The sequence below is a fragment of the Camponotus floridanus genome, unplaced genomic scaffold (genome assembly GCF_003227725.1).
Source record: "Camponotus floridanus strain SB8 unplaced genomic scaffold, Cflo_v7.5 scaffold2, whole genome shotgun sequence".
Lineage (NCBI taxonomy): Eukaryota > Metazoa > Arthropoda > Insecta > Hymenoptera > Formicidae > Camponotus > Camponotus floridanus.
The window spans coordinates 7,523,592-7,549,044 of NW_020229325.1; the positions used below are offsets into that span (position 1 = coordinate 7,523,592).

Here is a 25,453-nt window from a genome sequence, read left to right on the forward strand (position 1 = left end):
AAATTTTGATTGACACATTAGAAACTTTTGTAGTATATATGTGTTACATAATTTTCGAATTATTTTTATCGTTCTATTTTGTTGTTTATTTTAAAGCCATTGATTCCAAGAAATATCAATAACGATTGTGCGGAAAATATTTCATTCGCATTCAACTATATTAAATAACTTTTAAAATTATCACGGATTAATCCGATAATATTGATATCACTCTTATTATATCTCTTGATATTTTTTTTACTTAAAAAGGTTTAAAATTAATCAGAATTTCTCGTTAGATTAGCTATCACGTTTAGGCTTATTTGATATTTCCGTTTCCGTCATTGGGTTTCGATTATCTTATTATAATTCCATTATCGGAATCGTGAGTATTCTGTTATTAAATATTTGTTGCGAAAGTTTGACAAAAGTTGAAAGACGAAGAAAGAAGGGGTGAGTGGCTGTACTTCATCCATGTGGTATAGAGCGGGGGAGATTCGAGTTAACAACGTCAACGAAACATGTGTCGCGCGCACAGCTCCACTTCGTCGGTCGACGTAAAATGTGACGTTGCAGTTGCAGTGCAGTTTGGTGCGCTTCACACGCAGGACAAGCGGCGGATCAACGAAGAAAAAGAGCAAGTTAAAAAATTATTAACGGACCAATTAAGTAAGTTAGTTACTTGTAATACAACGATACATCTCGCTGTAAACTTTATAAACGCCGACCAAACGGGCGCATCCAAAGTTCACTCGTTGACCTTGTGCCGCAAACGATAACGAAGCACTCTCGTTGCTTCCGCCTTGCAATTCCATTCGTTGATTGCTCAAATTTCAAGCAATTTCAACGACAGACAAATCATTCTGTAAATCTGTGCCGAGTTGGCCTCGCCCGCATTTGACGCAAAGTACGCGCGAATACTTATGCACGGTTTACCTGTGTTTTCAATTTTTCAACGACGCGTGAACGGAGGATGTCACGCGGAATTTATAAATTTTGAAAACCGTGAAAATTTGGCGAACTGGTTTGAATCGACCAACGCATTTTGCAAATGAAAGTGCGCGTGCACATTTCCCGAAATTGGCGACATTTGTCTGTGCGCGAAATCACCTGTTCTTGCTGCTACCAAGGAAAGGAAAAAGCGTCAAAGAGATTCAAAATTACTCGAAAAGCATCGCATTTGTACGTATTTCCAATATTGTAATTATTATTATTATTAGTATTATTATTATCAATATTATTATTATTGTTATTATTATTATTGTATTTGCTTCGATATATACATATAATTATAATGAGATAATAACAATAATAATAATTATTATTCATATCATCATTATATGTGAAGCAGCTAGATGAAAGGACAAACAAAAAATTATTTCACGAAAGGCGTTATGTAAATTTCGAGCTTGTCACTTTTGCATATTGATATTCGAAACAAATGCTGATAGATAATAAACAAAAAGTGAGATTTATGCGTCAATATTATTAGTACAATTATTAAACATTATTCATATCGTTGTGTGTGAAATAACTAGACGAAAGAACAAATAAAAAATTATTTCGTATTACGAAAGGCATTATGCAAATTCCGAATGTCGCTTTTTCATCTTGGTATTCGAAATAGATGGTAAATAAAAAAGTTAAATTTATGCATCATCAATATTATTATTAATACATTTATTAAATATTAATCATATCTTTACCTGTTTATTCATGTCATACTTTATCGGCAACACACATTTATATATTCAAGGAAACATTTAACGAGATTCTGTGCTATGACTAATATTACGACTACAATACTACTATGACTCGATATTATTGCCAATAACCGCACCGTTGTTGTAACAGTCGTGCATTTTTTTTCCAAGCAAGCTAATTATACAACTGGCATTCCACTTTAGTTTTGAACATTTTTCTTTATGACGGATAAATCGATAAAATCTCTATTTGATTATGTATTTGTACATATATAATCGGTTATCAAAATACAAACATCGACGCATACGAATATAATAATTTTGTTTAAATAAATTGTTAACATTTGCTATATATTTTTTTTGGTCTTCAGATATTTTCTTAACTGTATGCATTATTATTTATAAAAATATATTTATTATGCATCTGCATTTGATATATTTCTTAATGTTTATTATACAATGCATATCACAAAAACCAATTGCAATATATTTAGCAGTAATATCTTTCGGGATATTTATATTTTAATATTGCGATATTTTAATAGTACATATATAATATTAACACAATTAATATTGTCTATTAACGTACGTACAGATACAATTATATATATATATATATATTTATGGCCCATGTTCTGAATCCTCTATTATCGATAAATGTGTCTCTAAAAGTGGCTCGTGGCCAATTGGAAGGCTTCTAAATCATTTTTAAAGTCTTTTTATAGATAAAAGAGGATTCAGAATATGGGCATATACACATATATACACATATGTACACATATTATAGATATATTAATTATACATGATAAACACACATTATATATGACACACATATACATTGATTGTTTCATTTTAGTGTCTGCACACGATTATCTGGGAAACTATTTATTAAAAATAATATCTGAAATGAAATTTGTCCTATTTCGCAAGAAAGACATCTTGTGCTTAGTGTGAATTTGTTTCAAACATGAAGACAATTTCGAGAGTGTCAGTATGATTTCTATTTCTTAAAAAATGGGATTATGTATTCGTCAATATGATTTCTATTTCTTAAAAAATGGAATTATGTATTCGTCTTTACATTAAAATTAAAATATTTTGAAAGTTAAAATTTTTATTCTTATCATTCTACATATAAAAGTAGTGAATATAAAATTAATAATATGAAGATATTTTATAATTTATATATTTTATCATGTTGTGATATTAAATATTACTACTAAATATTTACAGAGTAATAAATAGGAATAAGATTGAGAATTTTATACAAGTGCGACATTGTACTTATAAGATACAATTGCAGATCTTTTTTTAAATGCAATTATTTATTTATTTATATTAATTTATCAATTTTCTTTTTTGTATAAAAGTAAATTATATATTTTATAAGATATTATATTTCTTATGTTACTAGTTAAAATAATTTATGAAATATTTTATAAATTATTGATGAAAAAATTAATTTATATGAGAAAGTAAAATACATTCTAATTTATAAAAAGGCAAAAAAAATTCAAAATCATAAAAATGTTGCCATTTAAAACAAAATTATGTTGACCACAAAATTGTGTTGATTTTTTACAACAGTAAAATATGAAACATTTTTGAAATAATCAATAATTATGTGAAAAGAATAAAATATTCTACACATAATTACTTAAAATATTAAACTTAGATCTTTAAGATGTATAAATTTAAGTGATTATATAAATAAAAAAATTATAATATATTTTATATTCAAATCATAGTTAGTTCCATAAAATAAAATACAAAATATACCAAATATATGTATAACTATACATGTATCAAAAAGTTAGAGAATGGCTATTCACAATCTTTAAAGAACAGCAGTTAATTAAAGCGCAGTTTTTTTTTAAAAACCTTTAATATCCATTAAAAATCCAAATAAAAATTAGATGTTCTGGTCCAATTCGGTACCTCTTTAGTAAAATACAGTAATTAAATAAACATAAACGTTAATCTAACATTTCGTTTCGATAAACTGCGTTTTCTTTAAGTGATTTTAAAATTTATTTTTAAATACTTTTTAATCTTCTAACTTTCTATTATAGTTTTTTTATTCTATTATTACAAAATTCGATAAAATTATCGATTGCGAATCGAGAATTGCATTGTAGATTTCTTCACTTTAGATAAGGATAAATTTATTTTAAAAAATCCATGAGTGAAAGGAAACGTGGAAAGGCCGGGATATTTTGTATGAATTATACATGTATCAATTTTTTTTACTAGTTGACGCAAAATACCAGTAATACTAGTCTGTAATATAACTGTGCTATACATAGCTGGTACGAGTTGTTGCGAAAATTATTATAAGTAAACGCGTGATTGACTTTACGAAAGGATAGATTAGAAATGATAAATTAGTAAATTATTGCAAAATCAGCGTTTGTGTATAAAGTGCACATATACAAACACATATATACATATATTTATAATTTATATAGCATTTTTAAATAATAATAATATTTATAAAAATAATTTTCATCTATAAATTGACGATAGCGGCCTTAATATAAGACATATTTGAATATATATATATATATATATATATATATATATATATATATGTATATGTATATGTATATGTATATGTATATGTATATGTATATGTATATGTATAATCACGGAATTTGTTATGTAACATATTTAATGAAAAATTTATACAAAAAAATTTTACATATAAAAACTGGTAAATGTTAAAATAATAAGCGATATTTCAGGTACGATTGTTCGCTACAAAAATCTGAGTGATAAATCAGTGGATCGCAAGAAGAGGAACTGCCAAAACTACAGCACAATTTTACAATCAAACAAAATTGAAGTTATGATCGATGCTAATGGTAAGTATAAAAATAGAATGGTAATCAATAAATTATTGCGTAAGTAATTTCGCACTGGATCATTTTATATTTTGTATTACACGGTACATTTTTATGATAAATCATTAGGATATATTGAAACATATATATATATATATATATATATATATATATATATATATAGAGAGAGAGAGAGAGAGAGAGAGAAAACACATAGTTGTTTTGAAGAAAAAATATGTAATTTGCAATTAACAATTACATTTTTTTTAAATAATTATGTGTTTTCTTTACACCAATTGATTTCTCTCATTATTTTGTATATAAAAGTATTAAAGTAAGATAAACGAAAAATGAATATTTTTCTAAATATTTTATGGTTTATGTAAAATTAAGAAATTATTTCAAGCCTCATAACTCGGAAGGTATTTAATGAAAACTAACTTAATTATAGTGTTCTGAAAAGCTCTCGAGATAAGCTACAAGAATGTGTAATAAAAAGTAGGCAGTTTCGTTTAAAAAATTGTAGGTGACCTTCACGTGACTTTCAGATGATTCTGCAAGTTCAAACTAATAGCACCATCTTATGTCCTCCTCGAAACCATACAACTTTTGTCTGAAACATTTTTTCAGACAAAATTTGAAAAAGAATTTTTTCAAATTTTCATTATTTTCCGAAATATTTGCCTGGAGAAGTTAAAATAAAACACTCTGTATATACATACATATATATATATATATATATATATATATATATATATAACAAATATTCATAAATAAGATAACAAAATAAATATTCGTAATTTATGAATATTAAATATTAATAACAAACAAATTGACAGACAAATAATGTTTACATATTATCGCTTATGTATGACAGTTACACCTGTATCTTTATTTATGACATGTATTTCTGAAAAACATTTTTATCGGCGAAATTTATAATGGCGTGAAGAGAGTACATTCTTTATTCTTAGATTTTATTCTTTTAAGTTATATATTTCATTTTATTGTATTCTATAATAATTTAATTCTATAATTGTTTTCATCTTTCTGATTATTTTATTCTGTTTTATTATTGTTATATAACATCTCTACATTGTAGTACATATTTCATATATTTTGTAGTGGATGTAATATTTAAATTTATTTATTATTCTATCAAAGTAGATAAAGCAAAATATCTCGCATATCATTGTGGGATATAGATTTTTCATTTCAAAACGTTGAAATATATTTCAAGTATAATATTATTAGTTTATTTCATTTTTAGAAGTGAAGAACAACGCAAAGTCGGATGTTTTATGGCAGAAAATTCACTCTGATCAAAATGAATATCTGGTATATACTGCTATCTCCTTTATAAGCATTAAATTTATTGTTGGTGCTAATTATTGAATTGTTTTTATTGCATATGCAATACGTTATTTTAGTATATTTATTTTAGTATATTTATTTAGTATATTTATTTTAGTATATTTATGGGTTTGAGAAGAGTTTATTGAAAACTATTATAACATATGTATTGTACATATTATCTATTGGATGGATCAGATTATTATTTCATTGGTATCCTCGACTGCATTTGTATGCAACTCATCGAAAATGTACTTTAAATCGTGCAACAAAAATACTTGTAATAGTAAGTTTTCTCATTTATTATTATTATAATATATTAGTAACTATAAATAATCATTGTCATAATCACTATTACCAATTGAATTTTTGTAATAAAATTTTTATAAATAATGTAACAGTAAAAATAATAATAATAATAGTAATAATAGGAGGATGAGAAGGGAGAGAGAGGGAGAGAGAGCGAGAGAGAGAGAGAGAGAGAGAGAGAGAGAGAGAGAGAGAGAGAGAGAGAGAGAGAGAGAGAATATTAATAATAATAATGATAATAACAAATAAACATAGGATGACTATCAAGGAGAATACAAATCATACTTTGTACGAGATGTTAAAAAAATTTCTACTAAAGATCTAAGGTAAGATCAATATGATATTAAAAAGTATAATATAATGTAGTATACGTGATTAAAAGAATAATATAATGTAGTATAAGTGATTCATAAATATATGTGCGGTAAACTTAAAAAATGAATGCATGTATGTATATGCAAAATAAGTAAAAATATTATTTGAATATAAATCTCATATATTACAGTTTTTGAGTTTTATAAAAGAATAAATAAAATAGTCGACTTAATGAGCGATCTTTGCAATTCAAACATTTTAAACAATTTTTCCTTAGATGATGGATAGCATGTAAGCTAATGTAAGTGCACTTATAGCATGGCTACCGTGATTTTTTTATTTAAATCTACTCATCAGAAGGGATTTTTAAGGTTATTTAAAATTTCGTCGTATTACACAATGATCTGCAAAACAGAGATACGACATGGATTCGATACTATTAGAATAACACTTGGTATTTTCGACAGAGCAAAGAACTCATTAAGGAGTACTATAGCGTGTATTGAAATAAAAGTCAAATACTTGATCATTTCTTTAATCTTCTGTAATTCAAAAACTATAGTATGTACATGCAATCAACGTTCAAATAATATTTTGTAATTATTTTAGTGTGTCTTATTCACCCTCTGTGCATTTATGAATCATTTTGTGTGTATGATCATTAAAATACGATAATATTATATATATATTAATACGATAATATTATATACATATACATGTTATAATATACATATAATATATTATCTAGAGAGAGAATACAATTGATTAAAATTTGACAAATTTCTTTATATATAGAGGTGTGCGTAATAGAAATTCAATTTCATGCAAAATGCATTTTTGTGCCCTCATTGATAAAATATTGTTTCCCTTTTAAATTATCTATTTCTCTTTCTTAATATAGAATGAAATGCCAATTAAAGAAAACTTGTTAATTCTATTGCTATGCACTTTTAGTGCGCAAAGTTTTGCGGCCACTATTATTGATCAAGATCTTGTAGAGAAAATCAAGGACAAGAAATTGAAAATCAATTTGGAAAACGGCACATGTTGTGAAATTTATGAATATAAAGCTTTCTGGTGCAAAAAGAAATGTTATATCTGGGACGCTACAAAACATGCATTTTCGAGACTCGTAGGACTTGATAATGGTACATTGTGTTCCAATTTTCATCTCTCATGTAGTAATGGTCTGTCCAAGGAAGAGCAATTGCTTAGGTGATTTTTTTAGATAACGTTGAATGCTTAATTTAATTAATTAGTTTAATTTATTGTAATTTACTTTAATTTTATTTAACATTTGTTAATGTACATACGTTCATTTGATAATTGAAAATGGAGCTATTTTCAAGAATGTCCCACTTTAATTACAGGCGCATTGTATACGGAAATAATGACATCGTTATAGAACTTCAGAGTATCGGTGTATTATTATTGTTGGAAGTTTTAAATCCATTTTATATTTTTCAAGTATTTACCGTGGCTCTATGGCTTGCAGAAGGTTATTATTATTACACTATTGCGATAATATTAATGTCACTATTTGGCATAACAAGCACAATAATTCAAACACGAAAGGTATGTGTGTACACACACACACACACACACACACACACACACACACACATATATATATATATATATATATATATGTTTGTGTGTGTGTAACGTATAAGAACAGAAAACATTATGTATAACATTACATCTCGTATAACACACAAAATTATACAATCATCGTTGACTTTTAGAATCAATTGAATTTACGGGGTACTATTGCATCTTCAGAGAATGTGCATGTACGCGTACTTCGAAATACTGGCATTTTTGAGAATATTTCTAGCAAGGAATTAGTGCCCGGTGATGTCATAGAATTACCAAAGCATCAAGCGACTCTCATATGCGACGCAGTCTTATTAACGGGACAATGCATACTAAACGAATCCATGCTAACAGGTAAAATTAACAAATACATCTTCCTCTCCTAATAAGCTCTCCTTTTCTTTTATATACAAGTAGAAATTTATCATTTTAACAACTTTAGGCGAGTCTGTACCAGTAAGAAAAACATCATTACCATCTCGTCACGTATTATACGATGCTAAAGAGTTTACGCATCATACATTATACAGTGGTACCACTATAATACAAACTAAGTATACTATTTTTTTAATTCTCAATAAAACGACTATAATATATTGAATACACGATAACTAATAAATGATTTACACGTAGATATCACGGAGATCGACCAGCTCTGGCAAGAGTGATCAGAACTGGTTTTCTAACTAACAGAGGTGGTTTAATCGCCGCTATATTATATCCACCTCCAGCAGATTTCAAATTTGATAAAGATTCGTATAAATTTATTGGCATTTTGGCATTCATTGCAATATTGGCTGTTATATACACCGTAATAACCAAGGTAATTCTTTTATTTTGAAATGAATGAATGTGCATAAATATTTTTTTATCCTTTTTCTTTCAATTCTTTTACATGTATATTTATCTATTTAATTTGCTTAAAATTAAAAGGTATCAATAATTATTAATATAATGATAAATATAATAATTTATATAGGTTTCGAGAGGAATTATAGCTAGCGATGTAACGATAAAAGCGTTAGATATTATCACGATAGTCATACCACCGGCATTACCAGCCGCGATGACTGTAGGAAAGCTGTATGCTCAAGCTAGATTGAAACATGAGCGAATCTATTGCATTAATAATAAAGTCATAAATGTTTCTGGCAGTGTAAATTGCGCATGTTTTGATAAGGTGAGAAAAAAATATGTAGATAAATGTATAGATAGACAGAGAGAGAGAGAGAGAGAGAGAGAGAGAGAGAGAGGGGGGGGGGGGAAGGGGACGGGGGAGATGGGAAAATGAGAAGTAGATTATGTCGTAATTGTCGTGCAAGGCAGATCGATATGCAATCGATAGATATTGTATACAATGTTAACAATAGCATAAGTTCTCTCATTTTTTTCACTTCGATCCCATAGACAGGAACATTAACCGAGGATGGATTGGATATGTGGGGTGTTGTACCATGTACAAACGGTGTCCTCGGTGAGGCCGAAACGAATATATCCAAACTCAAAGATCATCCTCTTTTCAAAGGGATGCTAGTTTGTCATAGCTTAACACTTATCGATGGAGAACTTTGCGGAGATCCTTTGGATATAAAGGTAAAATTCGTTCTATTTCTATTTGTTCTATGACTACTCGATATCTCAATGTAATGATATTATTACGTCTCGTAGATGTTCGAAAGTACTAAATGGATATTAAAAGAATCGGATTGCATAGACGTAAATAAATACAACGCTATAGCACCAGTGATTGTAAAGTTGCCGGAGAGTAATTTTACAGAAAATATAAATGAAGAGATCTCGGAAATTGGTATAATACAACAATATCAATTCTTGAGTTCTTTACAACGAATGTCCGTGATTGTACGTGTATTAGGATCGGATGATTTTAAAGCTTACACGAAAGGCTCTCCCGAAATGATAATCAATTTAAGCAAAACGGAAACCGTACCCAACGATATTTCTCTTGTTTTGGAGCGATACACAAGACAGGGATACCGTGTAATAGCTGTGGGTTGTCGAACGATCTCTGAAAATAGCGCAGAGGTAATGTATCATGTATCAACGCACATAAATGTGCATAATTCTCAAAGATGGGATATCTCTCGAGTAATATATATGTGTATATATATGTGTGTGTGTGTGTGTGTGTATTATATAACACACACACACATATGTACATATATAAGTATGTATGTTCCAGATATCGAAATTATCTCGAGAAGCGGTTGAGCGAGAGTTGGAGTTTTTGGGACTAGTTGTTCTGGAAAACCGATTAAAACAACCGACAGCATCAGTGATTACGGAATTAAAAGAAGCCAACATACGCATAGTGATGATTACAGGTTTGATAAAATAATATTTTACAAATTTTTCTTCTTCACGCGATATTATATATTCACAATCAAATTTAATAGGTTTTATTTTTAATATTTTGATATAGGAGATAATATCCAAACTGCAATAAGTGTCGCGAAAGAGTGTGGAATACTTTCGATGGAGGAAGTGGTTGTAGATGTAACTTCGATGGGAGAAGAGAAGGATCGCCCAAAGATATTTTTCAATCTCAATCTTCAGTCTCAATCTTCAAGATTGGTAAAGTTATTGAATCTTGAATTAGAGAGCGGTTTTGATACGAAATGCGACGATTATTTCCATTCTTTTTCGATGATTAATGATATATTTCAATTCTTTTTTACAGAATTCGCGAGATCAAGTGTTCGCAACGCCAACGATCCAAGATGTAGAACACGGTATGGTTAATTGTAATTATAGATTTGCCTTAACGGGCCAAACATGGCAAGTGCTGCGGGAACATTATCCCGATCTTGTAGATCGTATTTGCGTGCGCGGTACAATATTTGCTAGAATGAATAGCGATCAGAAGCAGCAATTGATTATGGAGCTTATGCGACTCGGTTATTACGTAGGTACGTAAATCAAATTAGAAAAAGAATATAGGTGGAATGGAAATGTAAAAATGATATTCGTCATTGTATTATTGTACTATTTTACGCTATGCTTTTATAGTCATGTGCGGAGATGGTGCTAATGATTGTGGAGCATTAAGGACCGCGCATGTTGGTATATCGCTCTCCGAAGCAGAATCCAGGTGAGAAATATATGCGTGATTTGCTATGATATTTTCTATAAATTATCTTCTTTCATTTTCGTTATTCATTTGCAGCGTGGCTAGTCCTTTTACTTCAAAAGTATCCGATATAAGCTGTGTCCCAAAAGTCATACGAGAAGGGCGCGCCGCCTTGGTCACGTCGTTTGGAATTTTTAAATTTATGATAGCATATTCCCTTACCGAATTTCTATCCGTTATAATACTATACTCCATAGACTCAAATTTAACAGATTTCCAATTTCTATTTATTGATATTTGTTTAATCGTTAATTTTGCCTTCTTTTTCGGCAAAACTCATGCATATAAAAAGAAGTTATCCAAAATAACGCCGATGACAAGCCTGATAGGCTTTACACCCCTTTTATCTCTAACGCTACACATATTCATCATTATGGTTTTTCAAGTGATAGCATATTATGCTGTTCGACAGTTTCCGTGGTTTACACCGTTTGTACCTCATAGCGATAATCCATACGGGTGTTACGAAAACTATTCAGTCTACTGCGTTTCTATGTTTCAATACATCACGATAGCAATTATATTTTCACGCGGAAAACCATATAGACGCCCGATCTACACGAACAGTGCATTTATATCTTCTATATGTTTATTAACGCTCATATGCGTGTATATTACGGTTTATCCGGCACAATGGATAGAGGGTGCGTTACAATTAATGTTACCACCCATTTACGACTGGAGATTCATCATCTTAGTGCTCGCTGTAGCCAATTTTCTCATTTGTTATTTCGTCGAAAGCATTATAATAGAGCGCATAATCGAGAATACTTTAAAGAGAAGAATGCACAAGCCGAACAAATCGAAAAAACGATATTTAAAAATAGAATATGAATTGAAGAATTGTGAAAATTGGCCTAAATTCGGAGAACAGCTTCCAATATCATCTATTTTACGAAAGGAAAATGAACAAAATATCACGAATATTACACGCAACAATCATTGTCCGATCAATATTAAGAATAATCGAATGGCGAATGAATTTAGCAACTCGATCCAGTTACCACGTAAAGAGATCAGCGAGAAAAACGGTGTTGAAAATCTTGGTTTTGAACATGATCAAGTATCATATATATAAGATGTTTATTTTCGAGTATAGGTACTTTTTAATCTAACCATCAAACTCACAGTATTAACGTAATATAATGTATATATACATGCAGATATATGATATTGGAGCATTGCATACTCTTTATATATTCGCATAAATGAACGCATTGCGAAATATATATTTTATATATATTTGTTAAAATGAAATAAATATAAATAAAAAAGGGAAAAATTTTTTCAACGGTAGTTTAGATGTTATCGCGTCTATGAATGTCTTTTTTAAAACAAAGATACATATGAAGTTTTTTTCCAAAAGCTCAAGCTATCTTCTTCGAATATCATATGGTGCGATACACACACATATGTATGTATGTATGTGTATTGACATGGTTTTATATGTACTCTTGTTTTAAAAGACGTTCATAGATCACATTTAAACTACTATTAAAAATATTTTTCTTCTTTTTACTTATATTAGTTTCATTTTAACACTACAATATATTTAATATGTTTGTAAGTTACATTATATATATTATTATCTTATGCAAAGTACAAAGTAGGATATGTGCATAGAAAATATATGAACCTGATATATTATTCTCATATAATGTCATTAGATTTATTAAGATTTATTTAAAAAATATATATTTCATCTTGTATTTAAACAAATTAATCGAGTTGTTTTAATAGTATTATTTAATAGTAAACTTATGAATCCATAAAGTAATATAAATTACAGATTATAAGTCTAGACTCTTTATCATTGTGCGAACCTATAATATCAATTCTTTTTGCATTTTCTGAAAAAATAAATTATGAATATGTTAATTATAATGTGACAATATATATGTAATTTATTCTTAATCATTTTCATGTAACTACTCACCAATAATAGCCTTGTGTTTTGTTATTAATTCTTTTTGTATCCATTCCTTAAAACGTAGAGTTATCTGACTAATCATTCGAATTGTGACATCATCTATGCTTCGTCTTAGAAGTAAGCTCGGTAAAGTTGTAACAAAATTTTTGAATATTTCTTCTCTATCAAACAAAAAAAAAAAAAATAATGGAGAACTTATTAATTATACATCAGAATGCCACATTAAATATAAGAGATTTTTGCAGAAACATGATAGAAACTAAATTCTTACTATATTTTCTATTTAAAATAATTACCTATGTAGCAAATTTAAATTACATTCTAACATAACATCACCAATAATCAGAGATAATTGTGATTGTAGTTCCCTATTAGATGACCGAGAAGATGCTTCTATAATCAATTGCAATGTATGACTTAAATCAATACAGTTTGCATACCAAACAGAACTTGCTTTCAAATATAAAGTTTTTAGAAGTTTAGTTAATTGTAATAATGCGGATAAATCGCACCAATTTTCAATTGTATCTGTAAAAGAGAAATATTAAAATTTTGTACAGGAAAGATGATAATTATATAAAAAATTAATTTTTACCATTTAAATATTTCATAATAGAAATACAATGGTCTTTAACAGGCTTAGGAAGCTGTTTATTGTAATTATTCAGAGATGTAAACCATACATGAATCCGAGAAAGCGCCAAGTTTTGTTCTAAACATCCTTTGGTAAATGCAGTTTGAGAAAAATCTTCTTGATGTTTTCTGGATTCATTAATGGGCGGTTTCATTTGGCTGTATGGAAATCTCGATAAAAAATTCTTCATATATCCATCATGAAATGTATCTTTGAACCAATATTTTATATGCTCAGCGTCATAATCATCGCGAGCCGATATTTCTATGTACTCGATAATAGAGTCTAGAATTTCAATGATACTTTTCAATAACATAGCCGCTTCACTGGAAATTATGGTTTCTGTGTAATTTTCAATTCTTTCATTTGGATATACTTCGAACCAAATGTCAAATATTAATGGCATCAATAAATCTACATATTTTATGAATTCTTCTATAGAGAAAGTTTCTTCTGCATAACTCTTTTCTGAGCTTAGATCTTTGTCAAGATCAATTTTGCAAATTTGAGCTGGACTACTGCTATAAATCGGAACATATTTAGTATATCTCTTTGACTCTATAAGCATTGTTAAAGGAGCATTCAAGTGTACATTTGTACAATGCTTTTCATAGTTTACTACAGAGGTAAATACATTTGCCATACGTTTCATGATCTTAATCGTCCATTTAATATTTGTACTTTTAGAATTTAAAGTCGTTGTTAATTGTCTGCCAGGTTTAATTTCACTATGTAATCTACATATCATTCCCAAAAAATTGGGTAAAATTTTATGGCCGTCCTTTGCTAATACACTACCACAATTTTCCATAAGTACATCCAAGAAAAGTAAAGAATCCTCTTTTATACGCGAATCAATATGCGTCATGGCACAGCTTAAATAAGAAATTAAAATATTACAATAGGGTGTTATTTGCTCGTTTGAGATAGGGCCAAGAATTAAATTCAATGCATGTAACGAATCTCTTCGTACATCTTTCTCTCTATCAAGAGATAAAGCCGCCACCCCGCGTAATAAAGAATTCAATTGTGAATGCAGAATTTTCGGAGGATATCGTAACAAGATGTCTTTTAGTTGTCTTAAAGTTTCTTCTCTTATTGTCGAATTATGATGCCGAAGTCGCGTCAAGAGATCCTGAAAATATAAGTTAAATAATACAATTTTTGTTCATCCAAAGATATACAAATGTCGGACTTGTATATTTCTAGCGCGTTAAATAGATTAAATAATATCTAACACATAGTAGTTATAGACATTTCATTACATACTTTAATATTGAGTTTGTGAGTGCTGAGAACTTCTGTTTCATCTCGATGTTGTAATTGTTCACGTATTAAAATTTTCTTTATTTTAAATGATGCATCAGTAATGTTTAAGCCCTTTGGTAGTTGGCTGATGGATTTTTTACTCTTTAATTTTATTTTTGCCTTTTCTGATTTTAAACGTTTCGAATGCTTATGATTTTTAGTCATATTAAATGCGTGACAGATATTATATTAATCACAATATATATGTATATAAACCATAAAATTTAATCACACGTTTGAGGTTATAAAATCGATAAGTATTTCAAACTCTCTGCCATAGGTATGGAAGTATCACGTTTGACCACAGGTTTGTTCGCGTCGCATGATCGAATGTACACTGCGCGACAACGATTCGTTCCGTGGTTCCTCTCGCGAGGTAAGGGGAGCGTAGCTTCTAACCAATCAGCCATTGCCACGCTGCCAGCTAATTGGTCACTTCTACGCTCCCCTTGCCCCGCGAGAGAGGGTCAAGGAACGAATCGTTGTCGCGCAGTGTACACTGCGCGACAACGATTCGTTCAACGACCGCACTCTCGCGGGGCAAAGGGAGCGTAGAAGTGACCAATCAGCTGGCAGCGTGACAAAAGCTGATTGGTTAGAAGCTACGCTCCCCTTGCCACGCGAGAGGGACCCGCGAACGAATCGTTGTCGCGCAGTGTACTCCAGAGAGCATTTGGATCACAAGTAAGATGGCGGTTAGAGCAGATGAGTTCTAAAGTCACTAAATAATAAAGTACCGCAATACATTGTTCTCGATTGGAGGAAATAAGGATTACTAACCTACTCTGATACTAACCGCAATAACAAAGCTTTATACGGGTTGTGTGTGATAGAGCCTATGTTCCAAAATTCATTGCCAGCGCTGAAAATATATAATATACGTAACGTGAACTACTGGGTCTATTCTCTTCAGCTGCACTGCTGCATTAGTACAAATTAGAAAGAGAAAAACATGCTTTCTTTCACTCTAACTAATAGCACTAGTGCAGCAGTGCAGCTGAAAAGAACAGACCCATAGATTTTCAACGCTGGTAGTGAATTTAGGAACACGCCCAGAATATATAATCCATTACTTGAAAACGAAATAGATTTGAGTGATGTCTCACAAGCAGCGTTATATTATTTAATAGGTGCTATATTATCCAAAACTTAAAAAAATCAAGAACATTGCGATCATTGTTTTTATAGTCTTGTGCCTGATCTAAATAATATGAACGAATAATAATTCTAATAATAATTTAAAATTGTACACTAGATTAAGAGAACATAAGGAAAATCTACTATTTTTTCCAACTATGGATATATAAGCTAATCTATAAGTGTGAATTATTATTCAGAAGAAATGAAAATAATTTAATTCTTCATAAATTAAAAATTACTGAATTTGTAAACATATTGTTAAAAGAGAGTTCAACACGTATTCCGTCATGTCATAATATAATTTTTAAGCTTATAAAAAACTTTGTAGTAACAAGAATACACTTTTCTTTAAAAAGAAAATACAATGATAATAATGATATTAATGAAAAAGCAGCTTTAAAAAGTAGTTGAAGTGTAGCAATGAAGACGTATGTAAATACAAAACATAAAATAAAACACTAATTTACATAATTTATGTGATTTTATCTTATATTTTCTATTATTTATACAAAACAAAGTTTAGCAACTTTCTGCGCATGCGCGAAAGTTTTATGCCGCATGCGCGACCATCTGCGCAGGCACGGAAGTTTTTGCTGAGTCCATGTACTACTGCTAACGCGCGGAAGTATTTTTGAAAATGCGCAACCTTCTGCGCACGCGCGAGGGCCTTCGCGCAAGGAACACTGAACATGAAATGAAAACCTGACCGCGAAATTAGAACAAATGTTTCCAGAACAAATCGCATGGATCGATTAGCATACCATGAGCGGCGCTAGAGAAGTCCTCGCGCCTGATTGGGAGTCTTCAAGCATACGCGGCAGTCCTCGCGCCTGATTGGGAGTCTTGGCTCATGCGCGGCAGTTCTCGCGCTTGATTGGGAGACTTCGCGTGTGCGCGGCAGGCATAGCGCATGCGCGGCAGTCTTCGCGCGTGCGCGGCAGGCTTCGCGCGTGTGCGCAGTTTTTGCGCCGGATTGGGAGTCTGGGCGCATGCGCGGCAGTTCTCGCACCTGATTGGATGTCTTCGCGCGTGCGCGGCAGCCTTCCCGCGTGATTGGGTGTCTTCGCGCATGTGTGGCAGTCTTCGCACGTGATTGGGACTCTTCGCGCGTGCGCGGAAGCCTTCCCGCGTGATTGAGTGACTTCGCGCATGAGTGGCAGTCTTTGCACGTGATTGGTAGTCTTCGCGCGTGCGCGGCAGCCTTCCCGTGTCATTGGGAGTCTTCCCGCGTTCTCGGAAGACTTCTCACGTGATTGGGAGTCTTCGCGCATGCGTGATATACTTCGCGTGTCATTGGGAGTCTTCGCGCTTGCGCGGCAGCCTTCCCGCGTGATTGGGTGTCTTCGCGGATGCGCGGCAGCCTTCTCAAGCGATTGGGAGTCCTCGCGCATGCGTGGCAGCTTCCGCGCGTGATTGGGAGACTTCGCGCGTGCACGGCAGCCTTCTCACGTGATTGGGAGTCTTCGCGCGTGCGCGGCAGCCTTCCCGCGTCACTGGGAGTCTTCTCGCATGCGCGGCAGTCTTCGCACGTGATTGGGAGTCTTCGCGAGTGCGCGGCAGCCTTCCCGCGTGATTGGGAGTCTTCCCGCGTACGCGGCAATCAACGCACGTGATTGGGAGTCTCCGCGCGTGCGCGAGAGCCTTCCCGCGTGATTGGGAGTCTTTCCGCGTACGCGGCAGCCTTTTCACGTGATTGGGAGACTTCGCGCATGCGCGGCAGCCTTTCCGTGTGATTGTGAGTCTTTCCGCGTACGCGGCAGCCATCTCACGTGATTGGGAGTTTTCGCGCATGCGTGAGAGCCATTGCGCGTCATTGGGAGTCTTCTCGCACGCGCTGCAGACTTCGAAAGTGATTGGGAGTCTTCGCGCATGCGTGGCAGTCTTCGCACGTGATTGGGAGTCTTCGCGCGTGCGCGGCAGCCTTCTCACGTGTTTGGAAGTCATCGCGCATACGTGATAGCCTTCGCGCGTGATTGGGAGTCTTCCCGCGTACGCGGCAGCCTTTTCACGTGATTGGGAGTCTTCGCGTGTGCGTGCAGTCTTCGCACGTGATTGGGAGTCTTCGCGCATGCGTGATAGCCTTCGCGCGTCATTGGAAGTCTTCTCGCATGCGCTGCAGTCTTCGCACGTGATTGGGAGTCTTTGCGCATGCGTGGCAGTCTTCGCACGTGATTGGGAGCCGTCGCGCGTGCGCCCTTCCCGTGTGATTGGGAGTCTTCGCGCATGCGAGATAGCCTTCGCGCGTCATTGGGAGTCTTCTCGCATGCGCGGCAGTCTTCCACGTGATTGGGAGTCTTCACGCGTGCTCGGCAGCCTTCTCACGTGATTGGAAGTCATCGCGCATGCGCGGCAACCTTCGCACGTGATTGGGAGTCTTCGCGCATACGTGGCAGTCTTCGCACGTGATTGGGAGTCTTCGAGCGTGAGCGGCAGCCTTCTCACGTGATTGGGAGTTTTCGCGCATGCGTGGCAGTCTTCGCACGGGATTGGGAGTCTTCGCGCGTGCGTGGCAGCCTTCTCACGTGATTGGAAGTCATCGCGCATGCGCGGCAACCTTCGCACGTGATTGGAAGTCTTCGCGCATACGTGGCAGTCTTCGCACGTGATTGGGAGTCTTCGAGCGTGAGCGGCAGCCTTCTCACGTGATTGGGAGTTTTCGCGCATGCGTGGCAGTCTTCGCACGGGATTGGGAGTCTTCGCGCGTGCGTGGCAGCCTTCTCACGTTATTGGAAGTCTTCGCGCATACGTGGCAGACTTCGCACGTAATTGGAAGTCTTCGCGCATACGTGGCAGACTTCGCACGTGATTGGGAGTCTTCGCGCGTGAGCGGCAGACTTCTCACGTGATTGGGAGTCTTCTCGCATGTGCGGCAGTCTTCGCACGTGATTAGGAGTCATCGCGCGTGCGCGGCAGCCTCCCCGCGTGATTGGGTGTCTTCCTGCGTGCGCGGCAACCTTCCCGCGTGATTGGGTGCCATCGCGCATGATTGGCAGTCTACGCACGTGATTGGGAGTCTTCGCGAATACGTGATAGCCTTCGCGCGTCATTGGGAGTCTACTCGCATGCGCGGCAGCCTTCTCAGGTGATTGGGAGTCTTCTCACATGCGCGGAAGTCTTCGTACGTGATTGAGAGTCTTCTCGCATGCGCGGCAGTCTTCGTACATGATTGGGAGTCTTCGCGCGTGCGCTGCAGTCTTCGCACGTGATTGGGAGTCTTCGCGCGTGCGTGATAGTCTTCGCGCGTAGCTGGGAGCCTTCCCGCGTATGCAGTAACCTTCTCACGTGATTGGGAGTCTTCGCGCAAGCGTGATAGCCTTCGCGCGTCACAGGGAGTCTTCCCGGTTACGCGGCAACCTTCTCACGTGATTTGGAGTCTTCGCGCATGCGTGATTGCCATCGTGCGTCACTGAGAGTTTTTTCGCATGCGCGGCAGTCTTCGCCCGTGATTGGGAGTCTTCGCGCGTGCGCTGCAGTCTTCGCACGTGATTGGGAGTCTTCTCGCATGCGCGGCAGTCTTCGCACGTGAATGGTAGTCTTCGCGCATGCGGGGCAGTCTTCGCACGTGACAGGGAGTCTTCGCGCATGAGTGGCAGCTTTCGCGCGTCATTGGGAATCTTCGGGCATGCATGGCAGTCTTTGGAGGTGATTGGGATTCATCCCGCGTTCGCGTCAACCCTCTCACGTGATTGGGAGTCTACGCGCATGCGTGATTGCGTCCGCGCGTCATTGGGAGTCTTCTCGCATGCGCTGCAGTCTTCGTTATCGCTAATAACGCGAAAACGATATTAAGGTTCTCCCGTGATCGAAAATAACGCGAAAACGTTATTAACGTTCTCCCGTGATCGCTAATAACGCGAAAACGTTATTTAGGTTCTCCCGTGATCGCTAATAAAGCGAAAACGTTATTAAGGTTCTTCCGTGATCGCTATTTAGACGAACACGTTATTAAGGTTTTCCAGTGATCGCTAATAACGCGAAATCGTTATTAAGGTTTTCCCGTTATCGCTAGTAACGCAAAAACGTTATTAAGGTTCTCCAGTGATTTCTAATAACGCGAAAACTTTATTAACGTTCCCCCGTGATCGCTAATAACGCGGAAACGTTATTAAGGTTATCCATTGATCGCTAATTAGGGGAAAAAGTTATTATCGTTCTCCCGTGATCGCTAACAACGCGAAAACGTTATTAACGTTCTCCCGTGATCGCTAATAACGCGAAAACGATATTAAGGTTCTCCCGTGATCCCTAATAACGCGAAAACGTTATTAACGTTCTCCCATGATCGCTAATAACGCGAAAACGTTATTAACGTTCTACCGTGATCGCTAATAAAACAAAAACGTTATTAAGGTCCTGCCGTGAACGCTAATAACGCGAAAACCTTATTAACGTTCTCCCGTGTCGGTAATAACGCGAGAACGATATTAAGGTTCTCCCGTGTTCCCTAATAACGCGAAAACGTTATTATCTTTCTCCCGTAATCGTTAATAACGCGAAAACGTTATTAAGGTTCTCCCGTGATCGCTAATAACGCGGAAACGTTATTAAGGTTATCCATTGATCGCTAATTAGGGGAAAAAGTTATTATCGTTCTCCCGTGATCGCTAACAACGCGAAAACGTTATTAACGTTCTCCCGTGATCGCTAATAACGCGAAAACGTTATTAAGGTCCTGCCGTGAAAGCTAATAACGCGAAAACCTTATTAACGTTCTCCCGTGATCGCTAATAACGCGAAAACGATATTAAGGTTCTCCCGTGATCCCTAATAACGCGAAAACGTTATTAACGTTCTCCCATGATCGCTAATAACGCGAAAACGTTATTAACGTTCTACCGTGATCGCTAATAAAACAAAAACGTTATTAAGGTCCTGCCGTGAACGCTAATAACGCGAAAACCTTATTAACGTTCTCCCGTGTCGGTAATAACGCGAGAACGATATTAAGGTTCTCCCGTGTTCCTTAATAACGCGAAAACGTTATTATCTTTCTCCCGTAATCGTTAATAACGCGAAAACGTTATTAAGGTTCTCCCGTGATCGCTAATAATGCGGAAACGTTATTAAGGTTCACCCGTGATCGCTAATTAGGCGAAAACGTTATTATCGTTCTCCCGTGATCGCTAATAAGGCGAAAACGTTATTAACGTTCTCCCGTGATCGCTAATAACACGAAAACTTTACTATGTTTCTCCCGTGATCGTTAGTGATGCGAAAACGTTATTAAAGTTCTTCCGTGATAGCTAATAAGGACGAAACGTTATTATCGTTTTCCCGTGATCGCTAATAAGGCGGAAACGTTATTAACGTTCTCCCGTGATCGCTTATAACGCGAAAACGTTATTAAGGTTCTCCCGTGATCGCCAATAAAGCGAAAACGTTATTAAGGTTCTCCCGTGATCGCTAATTGGGCGAAAACGTTATTATCGTTCTCCCGTGATCGCTAATAAGGCGAAAACGTTATTAACGTTCTCCCGTGATCGCAAATAACGCGAAAACTTTACTATGTTTCTCCCGTGATCATTAGTGATGCGAAAACGTTATTAAAGTTCTTCCGTGATAGCTAATAAGGACGAAACGTTATTGTCGTTCTCCCGTCATCGCTAATAAGGCGAAAACGTTATTAACGTTCGCCCGTGATCGCTTATAACGCGAAAACGTTATTAAGGTTCTCCCGTGATCGCTAGTAACGCGAAAACGTTATTAAGGTTCTCCCGTGATCGCTAGTAACGCGAAAACGTTATTAAGGTTCTCCCGTGATCGCTAATAACGCGAAAACGTTATTAACGTTCTCCTGTGATCGCTAATAACGCGAAAACGTTATTAAGTTTCTCCCGTGATCGTTAGTAATGCGATAACATTATTAACGTTCTCCCGTGATTGCTAATAACGCGGAAACGTTATTAAGGATTTCCCGTGATCGCTAATAATGCGAAAAAGTTATTATCGTTCTCCCGTGATCATTAATAACGAGAAAACGTTATTAACGTTCTCCCGTAATCGCTAATAACGCGAAAAAAGTTATTAACGTTCTCCCGTGATCGCTAATAACGCGAAAACGTTATTAACGTTCTCCAGTGATCGCTAATAACGCGGAAACATTATAAAGGTTCTCCCGTGATCGTTAATAACGCGGAAACGTTATTAACGTTCTCCCGTGATGGCTAATAACACGAAAACGTTATTAAAGTTCTCCCGTGATCGCTAATGACGCGAAAACGTTATTAAGGTTCTCCCGTGATCGCTAATAACGCGAAAACGTTATTAAGGTTCTCCCGTGATCGCCAATAACGCAAAATCGTTATTAACGTTCTCCAGTGATCGCTAGTAGCGCGAAAACGTAATTAACGTTCTCACGTGATCGCCGAGAACACGAAAACGTTATTAACGTTCTCCCATGATCGCTAATAACGCGAAAACGTTATTATCGTTCTCCCGTGGTCGTTAATAACGAGAAAACGTTATTAATGTTCTCCCGTGATCGCTAATAACGCGAAAACGTTATTAACTTTCTCCCATGATCGCTAATAACGCGAAAACGTTATTAAGGTTCTCCCGTGACCGCTAATAACGCGAAAACTTTATTAAGGCTCTCCCGTGATCGCCAATAACGCGAAAACATCATTAACGTTCTCCCGTGATCGCTAATAACGCGGAAACGTTATTAATGATTTCCCGTGATCGCTAATAATGCGAAAAAGTTATTATCGTTCTCCCGTGATCATTAATAACGAGAAAACGTTATTAACGTTCTTCCGTGATCGCTGATAACGTGAATACGTTATTAACGTTCTCCCGTGATCGCTAATAACGCGAAAACGTTATTAAGGTTCTCCCGTGATCGTTAATAACGCGAACTTCGGGTCCTTAAAGACCTTCGCGGCGGAGTCGCGAAGGATTCTTCGTGAAGGTCTTTGAGGACCCTTCGTGTCTTCGCGCATGCGTTATATCCATCACACTTCAATTGGAGCTATCACGCATGCGCGGCAGTCTTCGCACGTGATTGGGAGCCTTCGCGCGTGCGCGGCAGCCTTCCCGCGTGATTGGGAGTCTTCCCGCGTTCGCGGTAACCTACTCACATGATTGAGAGTCTTCGCGCGTGCGCGGCAATCTTTGCACGTGAATGGGAGTCTTCTCGTATGCACAGCAGTCTTCGAACGTGATTGGGAGTATTCTCGCATGCGTGGCAGTCTTCGCCCGTGATTGGTAGTCTTCGCGCATGCGTGATAGCCTACGCGCCTCACTGGGAGTCTTCTCGCATGCCCGGCAGTCTTCGCACGTGATTGGGAGTATTCTCGCATGCGCGGCAGACTACGCACCTGATTGGGAGTCTTCGCGCGGGCGCGGCAGTCTTGGAACGTGATTGGGAGTCATCGCGCGTGCGCTGCAGTCTTAGCACGTGATTGGGAGTCATCGCGCGTGCGCTGCAGTCTTAGCACGTGATTGGGAGTATTATCGCATGCGTTATAGCCTTTTCACGTGATTGGGAGACTTCGCGCGTGCGTGGAAGTCCTCGCGCGTCACTTGGTGTCTTCTTGCATGCGCGGCAATCTTCGCACTTGATTGGCAGTATTCTCGCATGCGCGGCAGTCTTCGCACATGATTGGGAGACTTCGCGCGTGCGCGGCAGTCTTTGCGCGTCACTTGGTGTCTTCGCGCGTACGCCGCAGTCTTCGCACGTGATTGGGAGAAATCGCGCGTGCTCGTCAACCTTCTCCCGTGATTGGGAATCTTCGCGCGTGCGCGGCAGTCTTCGCACGTGATTGGGAGTCTTCGCGCGTGCGCGGCAGTCTTCGCACGTGATTGGGAGTCTTCGCGCATACGGGATAGCCTTCGCGCGTAATTGGGAGTCTTCTCGCATGCGCGGCAGTCTTCGCACGTGATTGTGTGGCTTGTCGCATGCGCGGCTGACTTCGCACGTGATTGGGAGACTTCTCGCATGCGCGGTAGTCTTCGCACTTGATTGGGAGGCTTGTCGCATGCGCGGTAGTCTTAGTACGTGATTGGTAGTCTTCGCGCGTGCGTGGCAGCTTACGCGCGTCATTGGGAGTCTTCTCGCATGCGCGGCAGTCTTCGCACGTGATTGGGAGGCTTGTCGCATGCGCGGCAGTCTTCGCACGTGATTGGGAGTCTTCTCGCATGTGATGCAGTCTTCGCACGTGAGTGGGAGTCTTCGCGCATATGGGATAGCCTTCGCGCGTCATTGGGAGTCTTCTCGCATGCGCGGCAGTCTTCGAACGCGATTGGGAGTCTTCGCGCATGAGTGGCAGTCTTCGCACGTGATTGGGAGTCTTCTCGCATGCGCGGCAGTCTTCGCACGTGATTGGGAGTCTTCTCGCATGCGCGGCAGTCATCGCGCGTCATTGGGAGTCTTCTCGCATGCGCGGCAGTCTTCGAACGCGATTGGGAGTCTTCGCGCATGAGTGGCAGTCTTCGCACGTGATTGGGAGTCTTCGCGCTTGCGTGGCAGCTGTCGCGCGTCATAGGGAGTCTTCTCGCATGCGCGGCAGTCTTCGAACGTGATTGGGAGTCCTCGCGCATGAGTGGCAGTCTTCGCACGTGATTGGGAGTCTTCTCGCATGCGCGGCAGTCTTCGCACGTGATTGGGAGTCTTCGCGCATACATGATAGCCTTCGCGCGTCATTGGGAGTCTTCTCGCATGCGCGGCATTCTTCGCACGTGATTGGGAGTCTTCTCGCATGCGCGCAGTCTTCGCACGTGATTGGGAGTCTTCGCGCATACGTGATAGCCATGGCGCGTCATTGGGAGTCTTCTCTCATGCGCGGCACTTTTCGCATGTGATTGGGAGTCTTGTCGCATGCGCGGTAGTCTTAGTACGTGATTGGGAGTCTTCGCGCGTGCGTGGCAGCTGTCGCGCGTCATTGGGAGTCTTCTCGCATGCGCGGCAGTCTTCGCACGTCTTTGGGAGTCTTCTCGCATGCGCGGCAGTCTTAGTACGTGATTGGGAGTCTTCGCTCGTGCGTGGCAGCTTTCGCGCGTCATTGGGAGTCTTCTAGCATGAGTGGCAGTCTTCGCACGTGATTGGGAGTCTTCTCGCATGCGCGGCAGTCTTCGCACGTGATTGGGAGTCTTCGCGCATACGTGATATCATTCGCGCGTCATTGGGAGTCTTCTCGCAAGAGCGGCAGTCTTCGCGCGTCATTGGGAGTCTTCTCGCAAACGTGATAGCCTTCG

At 37.3% G+C, this 25,453-nt stretch overlaps 2 protein-coding genes across 5 annotated transcripts; one reads left to right on the forward strand and one right to left on the reverse strand.

Annotated features, from left to right (window-relative positions):
• Window positions 1-468: 468 nt before the first annotated feature.
• On the forward strand, window positions 469-12,773 carry LOC105249049 (probable cation-transporting ATPase 13A3). Of its 4 annotated transcripts, XM_025408034.1 has the most exons (19): window positions 552-1,161; window positions 2,539-2,669; window positions 4,427-4,546; window positions 5,796-5,863; window positions 5,997-6,164; window positions 6,443-6,513; window positions 7,457-7,717; window positions 7,873-8,077; window positions 8,248-8,452; window positions 8,541-8,652; window positions 8,732-8,921; window positions 9,078-9,278; window positions 9,506-9,691; window positions 9,767-10,141; window positions 10,299-10,440; window positions 10,539-10,690; window positions 10,797-11,025; window positions 11,126-11,207; window positions 11,283-12,772. In XM_025408034.1, the coding sequence occupies exons 3-19, from the start codon at window positions 4,531-4,533 to the stop codon at window positions 12,322-12,324; spliced, it is 3,705 nt and encodes a 1,234-aa protein (XP_025263819.1). In that variant the 5' UTR covers window positions 552-1,161; window positions 2,539-2,669; window positions 4,427-4,530; the 3' UTR covers window positions 12,325-12,772. The 4 variants fall into 4 exon arrangements, with proteins under 4 accessions (XP_025263818.1, XP_025263819.1, XP_025263821.1 ...); XM_025408033.1 differs by lacking the exon at window positions 2,539-2,669 and having other exon boundaries at window positions 469-648; window positions 11,283-12,773; XM_025408036.1 differs by lacking the exon at window positions 2,539-2,669 and having other exon boundaries at window positions 1,037-1,161; window positions 11,283-12,773.
• A 115-nt stretch (window positions 12,774-12,888) lies between these two features.
• Window positions 12,889-15,546, reverse strand: LOC105249048 (testis-expressed protein 10 homolog). Its single transcript, XM_011254201.3, has 5 exons — window positions 15,080-15,546; window positions 13,772-14,945; window positions 13,473-13,704; window positions 13,183-13,337; window positions 12,889-13,096 (listed from the first exon to the last, which is right to left on the reverse strand). Exons 1-5 carry the CDS (start codon window positions 15,281-15,283, stop codon window positions 13,005-13,007), a joined length of 1,857 nt encoding a protein of 618 aa, XP_011252503.1. The 5' UTR covers window positions 15,284-15,546; the 3' UTR covers window positions 12,889-13,004.
• Window positions 15,547-25,453: the final 9,907 nt, after the last annotated feature.